Here is a 6,978-nt window from a genome sequence, read left to right as displayed (position 1 = left end):
AGAGCAGTATGACATGGAGAACACACAGGAGGAGACAGTCAGTGCTGTGGTCAGACTGTAGAGGTACGTGAGGGACTCCAGCAGTATGCAGACCCGTGGAGAGACCACCGCCATGTAGAGCAGGGGGTTGCAAATAGCCACGTAGCGGTCATAGGCCGTTGCAGCCAGCATGAAAATCTCACCAACAACAAAAACCAGGAACCCACCCAGCTGGGCTGCACATCCATAGTAGGATATGGTTTTCTTTGTAACCAAGAAGTTTACCAGCATTTTGGGGGCAATGACAGTAGAGTCGCCAAGATCGATGATAGCCAAGTGCCGGAGGAAGAAGTACATGGGCGTTTGAAGCTGAGAGTCAACACTGGTGAGGGTGATGATGCCCAGGTTCCCTGCCATGGTCAGCCCGTAGATCAGCAGGAAAACAAAGAAGAGTGGAATCTGAAGCTCTGGGCGATCTGAGACTCCCAAGAGAATGAACTCAGTCACCCTGGTGAAATTTCCTGAGGCCATTTCTTTTGTTGTTTTTATCTTTTAATGGGAAAAATGAGAGGAGTTTAGTAGATGGTGAAGTCGATTTTTCTGGTAGATGCTAGTTTTTAGACCGTTTAGTTTAAATCAGATTATTTTTGTTCATAATTAAAAATGTCAGACCTTATTTGTATTTCTCCCCATCTTTTAACAAAATTCAGAAATACACACTTTCTAAAGACCAGTTTCAGGTTAATAAAACAGTTGTATCAAGCTATTAATTTTTCATCTGTGTTTTAAATATAATTTATATTAGTTGAATATATATTAATCTACTATGGTATATGTATTAAAATTTGTATGCCTATTTAAACATGTAAATTATAATATTGCATGAATATATATTTACATACATACACACACATGCCTCCGTATATGTTTCCAATAATAGATGATAGATACGTATAAGAAGTTGATGAACCAGAGTGACTTCCAGTGACTTTCAGTTATTTTTAACTTAGCTGCTACTGGTTGTCTGTTCAATCCACACCTTGTTATCATCCTTGGGAATTTTATATTTCTGCATGAAATACTTTGGCTATGCTAGGTTTTCCTTACCAGTTTCTACCACATCATGCTATTTCAGCTGCCCACCAACAGACTCTACCTCCCTAGTCTTCTTATTACGGTTATTCAGAAACGAAATTTTTTTTTTTAGTAAGCACATTTCTTCTGCTAAATAAACTAGTCCTTTTAATCACTCTGACCTCTACCTGCTCAGATGCTTCTCTATTATTATGTCTTGGCACATCTTTTTGTCCATCTTACCGCTCTTTCCTTTAAATTTTTTAAATTTGTTTTTTAATTTTTAAAAGCCTGTTTTGATGTTTTGAAAAATATTACTTGTAGTTTTGAATTGCTCAAGTTTGATCATTTTGTTTTCCTTACACAGAGAAATGTGTAGAGAAGACAGTTAACATTATTTGCTATGTGGTGTATGCGGGGCCCAGAAAATGTTAGCCATTCCAAAGTAATGATCTCATTATCCTGCAGGAGTGTCCTAGAAGATGGATGTAGTTATTTATATGTCTGATGAGACAGTTGAGGCTCAATGAGATTAAGTCATGCAAAGAGTCTGTGTACAATATTGGTTAATGCTATGGTGTTTCAGTTTGGCTTTATGTGTTTTGTTTGCTTGTTTGTTTGGTCACTTGGTTGGTTGGATGTTAGGCCACCAATTGCTAGCTGTGGGATTTTTATCAAGTATTTATATTCTTGTGTTGTGTGAATGTAATGAGATAATACACAAACATGCATTAGTACAGAGCCTGTTAAAAATGACTGCAGAATAATTGGTACCAGCTGTTCTTATTATTAGTGTGTTTTGAACAATTTTTTAATGTGGTTTCCTGTTTGTGTCCCAGTCTCTCATAGTTGAAATGCGAAATAGCAAGTGAATTATAATTTTGCATATTCAAGCAACTGGGACACGTGATATCTGGCTATATATCTAACAAACAATTCAGGCTGTGTTCTTCCACAACCCGATTCTTTCTTAAATCTGTGGTGTTTGTTAAATCAAAGATAATTTATTCCATACATCAAATATATGTCTGATGAGGGTTATACAATTGTGTTGCACTAGATATCCCATATCTCTTTTCTCCTACTACCACATCTGAAAAGAAATGTACAGGTGAGTTCATAGTGGAAAATAGTGTGGCGACACTGACTTTAGACAAAACATTTCCTGTTTGTTTCCTACACATAAAGCAGCTTAGTGCATTTTTCACTCTGAGATATAATATACTCAATAAACATCTTTAATTTAATAAGAGAAAAAAAAGCACCAACAACAGTAATTGTGGATTTTGTACTATAAATTCTTGCAATTAGCTTTTAAAAACATATTTGCATATATCATTAACTGCTATTAATTCCTTCTTCTAATAAAATATTACTAATGGCAAAGCTTAGGTAAGTATGTCACTGAAATAAAATATTTTTCTCTTGTTCAGAAGGTTTCTGATTTAATTGTTTCTGATAAAGGTATGTTCATTTTTTACACATATTTTTTCAAGTTTTTGAAAAGAAATATAACTCTACCAAAATAATAACGTGTCAGAAAAGAACTTTAAAGATGTACATAAGGTGGAGGTGCCTGGATGATAGAGTCGGTTAAACACCCAACTCTTGGTTTCAACTCAGGTTGTGATCTCATGTTCCTGAGATCAAGCTCTGAGAGGGGCTCCGTGCTCAGCGTAGAGTCTGCTTGATATTCTCTTGCTCTCCCTCTGCTCTTCCCACTCATACTCTCTCTCTCTCTAAAATAAAAATAAATAAATAAAAATATTTACCTAATATTAGTCACTTATACTACAATTGGGCTGAGAAATAATAGTGAAAATATGTATAAGTAATTCCAGAAATGATTTCAAAGGATATTCTATTGGTCTCTAACTATACAATTTGTCTTAAACTTATTTAAACCTGAGTTGGGTTAGGGACAAACTGCATCTTGACATAAGCTGTCCGTGTTCACCAGCAACTGAAAGCCTGCCAGTTGACATCAGGGAATCTTTCCATCATAGGGTTTGTCACCCTGGGCAATGGGAAAATCAGGGAGGGGAGAAACTTCTTTTTCTTGAAGTTTAGCAATTTAGTAGGTCTTTCTTGGAGAAGAAATCTGATATTTCAAAGACACTTAACAAGCTTCCTGTCTGGTGTAGAGGGCCTTCTAAAGCATCAGTTCTGCCAGCTCTAAGGCAGAAACATTCTTCTTTATCCTAAGGTGAAATAGAATCCTCATAACAGCTCTTCATTACTCGTAGAAATGCTAACACTCTAAGTTATCAGCAGGGATGCTGAGCAACATGGTTTGAGTCATTTCCCTGTCCCTTCCACTTAGCCATCATTGGACAGAGCTTTGAGTCCCCAAGAAAAAAGAACAGAACAGATATCACGTCAGTCCTGAGTCTGATTTGAATCCATAAAGCTCCCTAGATACATGGTCTTCACATCCAGAATGAGTACTGAGTAAATCGTTGGGGTGAACCTACCTGAACCAGAGATCACCTGAGACCGACTGCAAAGGTTCTGCAGGAGGCATGCCGAAGAGATTTACAAGTGTCCGAACTCCCTGAAAACGCACACACTGAAATCAGCTTATTTATGGGTTCAGTCCCTACCCATGAAAACAGGAATTCCCAGATAAAGTTCTGGTTCCCCAGGGAAAGAAAGACCAATTATTCAAGTCTCGATACAACAATTGCACCCAGAGAGGGAAAATGTGGGGATAGCCTAGGGATGCTCTTAGATGGTATTACTGAGTAACAATCCTCTGCAACAATTCACCCTTTGTGTGTTTGTTTCTTTTGAATTGTCCCCTGTGATGGTTGTGAAGTGTGGCTGCTGGCCCTGGGGTGGAGAAAATCCAAGTTAGAAAGCCCAGGATTCTGGTCCCAATGTTCCATTTTACTGTGAATGTTGGGCGTAGAACTGAATGCAAAGCTTCCATTATGATCAAGTACAAGCCCTGGTGGGGGCACCTGGGTGGTTCAGTGGTTAAGGGTCTGCCTTTGGCTCAAGTCATGATCCCAGAGTCCTGGGATCCTGGGATCTAACCTGGGATGGAGCCCCACGTCAGGCTCTCCACTCAGCAGGGAGCCTACTTCTCCCTCTGCCCCTGGCCCTGCTTGTGCTCTCTCACTCTAGCTCTGCTGTCTCTCTCTTTCAAATAAATAAATAAAATCTTAAAAAAAAAAAAAGGAAGAAAAGGAAAGAACAAGCCTTGGTAAACCATATAATATTCCCCGTAAATGTAAAATGTGCATCATTGTGAGAAGACTCCAATTGTTTTACTGAAATTTGAAGGTACCCATCATATACCTGATCCTATTGCTTTTTTTTAATTAAAATTATTGATGGAAGATGCATTTTTCATATGATCTTTTGATTTTTCCTCACACATGTATAAGTATTATAATTAAATATTGGTAACATTTTATTTTACATCTTCTGTCGGATTTTCTAGTCTGTAAGCTTTATAAATGAAAAGGTTTTGTCTAAAAAGTTTGTCTTCATATTAATAGCTTCTAAAATAATACCCAGGGAAGAGCAGGTTTTCAAAAGATATTTGGTGACTTATTGACTGATACAATGAATGAGGAATAAGTGAATGAGTGAATCTAATATCCATCTTAAAATTCTGAAATAAAATATGAGGTTTTGTCTTCAGGTGTGCCATCTATCTTTAATATGGTTTTAACTTTGATAAAGAAACAGTGACAACTTGCATATCATTCTCTAGAATATTCAACACTTTAGGGCAGGACACACTGTTCCTTCTTCATTCTGGTATTCCTAATATGAAGTACAGGTGTGGCACATTTTAGGCTCTACAATTTTTGAAGTAACAAACATATTGTGGATCATAAAGAGAAAATACCAAAGATTTTTATACACCTTATGTTACTCATCACAATGAATTGAAATCCTTGAGGTTCTTTCTAGACTCCAAGTATTCACATGAAGCTTGTGTCGTTACTTCTTCTGTAACTTGCCAATTGTCTGTCATGTGGCCAAAGATAGTCTGTACCCTGCTCAGTTAACGGTACTTTCATTCCATCAGCTCTGTGAAGTTTCTCATCTATTTTGCATTCCTATAACATTGTAAATTTTTAAAAAAATTACACTTTCCGTTTTCATTAATACTTTATTTTACACTTTAATCTCTCATTTGAAGCTTATTTATTGCACAAGGTACATTTTCCATTTCCAAACTTCCGAGTATGCTATATAAAAACATACTTTGGTCAAGCAGATAAAATTCTAAGACAGAATAGGACCATTACTGGATCACAAAATCTCACCTTTCAAAATATTTGTAAGAAAGGCGCACACACACATTCCTACCAGCAGAATGCGAATGTTTCCTTTGCTCACAATCACTTGATTGCCCCAGACTTTTCGATATCGGTCAGTGGTATGAGTGTGTAAGTGTTTTATATCATTTCACATTCACATTTTCCTAATCATTATTAAGGTAACATATATGCATTGACCTAAAGAATTTTCTTCTCTTGTGAATTATCTGTGTGTCTTCTTTGTTCATAATTTTATGGAATTTTGGTCTATTATTTATTAATTCAACCAGATAAATACTTACATTTATTTTCTCTAGTTTACAAATATTTATTATATTTGCTATTATTTTTTTTTCATTTAGACCTTTACAATTTTAAAGCATAAAATCTATCAATTTTTGCAGTTGTGAGTTGTGTTTAAGGATCTCTTTAATGCTGAATCATAAACACACACACACACACACACACACACACACACACCAGCACTCTTCATTCGCGTGTTTTATATATGGAAGGATAATGAACGTCAGTGACCATAGTTTATTTTGCCATTTGAAGAAAGGAACTATGTGAAGAGCAGTGGGGAGAGCCTTGTAAACAGGAGAAAATAGATGCGAGATATTGTGGTGGGAATATGATGGCAAGAGATGCTCTATATAAGAACTGGTGAGAAGTTATTTAAACTTAATAAACCCACTTGAGAGAAATATCTTTAAGCTGGACTCTAATTCTAAGGAGACTGTCTCATTAGAATTAAAGAATACAGACACTCCTTGAAGAAAATAGTTTTCACAAAATAATAACAAAATATATAAAAATGAATGAAGGGAGAACATCACAACCTAAAATTGTCCTTGGAGGAGACATCTTTGCAATGAAAATGACATCTGCTGAAAGAGGGAAAAGTGTACAATAGAAGGGACTCTTCTCTGTATCTTGATTCTTGGTCCTGGGCACTAGGGAGTGGTGGCATACACAAGGGCATCAGAGGGTGAAGGTCAAAGGAAAACAGAGCTGAAAGCTGAGCTGGGGCCAGGCTTTCAAGGATCGCATAGGGATAAGCTGGTTTAGTTGTGGGAAGAGCCAAATGTGCCAGCCAATTATGCCTTACTTTCTGAATTGTGCTTCTTACTGTCATTCTTGAATGTAAGTATGATCTTGATACATGCTAATGCTTAGACTTTGTTTTCTGTGAGCAGGTATAATGCCCATGCTTGGGACAAAATAACAAAAAGGGGAGAAATGCACCATCACAAGCAGCATGATAGTAACTCCAGGGATTTGAATATATTCTCTGTGGTCCTTGAACCACAGTCTGGGGTTAAATGGCTGCCAATGTGTGTATCTAAGGATGGAGCAGAGTGCTTTGAACTAGAGTCTGAACCAATGCCTCCATGGACATGGGATTGGGATTATGTGAGATATGGCTTTGCTACCAATCAGCTGATAGTTAATGAAGCTAGTCAGAAATAATTATGTTATTTATAATTGCAAATATAGTCTATACATTCAAGAAAGAAAAGAAATACAACATTCTAAAGTAAAGGTTGCGTACGTCTATGCCTCTATGTGCATTTGCGCTGTATCCATCAGTATACTTCCACAAACATATATGTGCATATGTATGTGTGTATATATTGATACA

At 36.8% G+C, this 6,978-nt stretch overlaps 1 protein-coding gene across 1 annotated transcript in view; it reads right to left on the bottom strand.

The window, feature by feature from the left end:
- Positions 1 to 510, bottom strand: part of LOC121104728 (olfactory receptor 8J2-like) — a 1,459-nt gene extending 949 nt beyond the window's left edge. Inside the window, exon 1 of the mRNA XM_040638758.1 lies at positions 6 to 510. Within this exon, the coding sequence (XP_040494692.1) occupies positions 6 to 510 (505 nt within the window). The remainder of the gene's footprint in view (positions 1 to 5) is intronic.
- Between the last annotated feature and the right edge of the window lie 6,468 nt (positions 511 to 6,978).

The sequence above is a fragment of the Ursus maritimus genome, unplaced genomic scaffold (genome assembly GCF_017311325.1).
Source record: "Ursus maritimus isolate PB19 unplaced genomic scaffold, ASM1731132v1 scaffold_23, whole genome shotgun sequence".
In the NCBI taxonomy this organism is placed as follows: Eukaryota; Metazoa; Chordata; class Mammalia; order Carnivora; family Ursidae; genus Ursus; species Ursus maritimus.
This window is presented reverse-complemented; position numbering and strand designations above follow the sequence as displayed.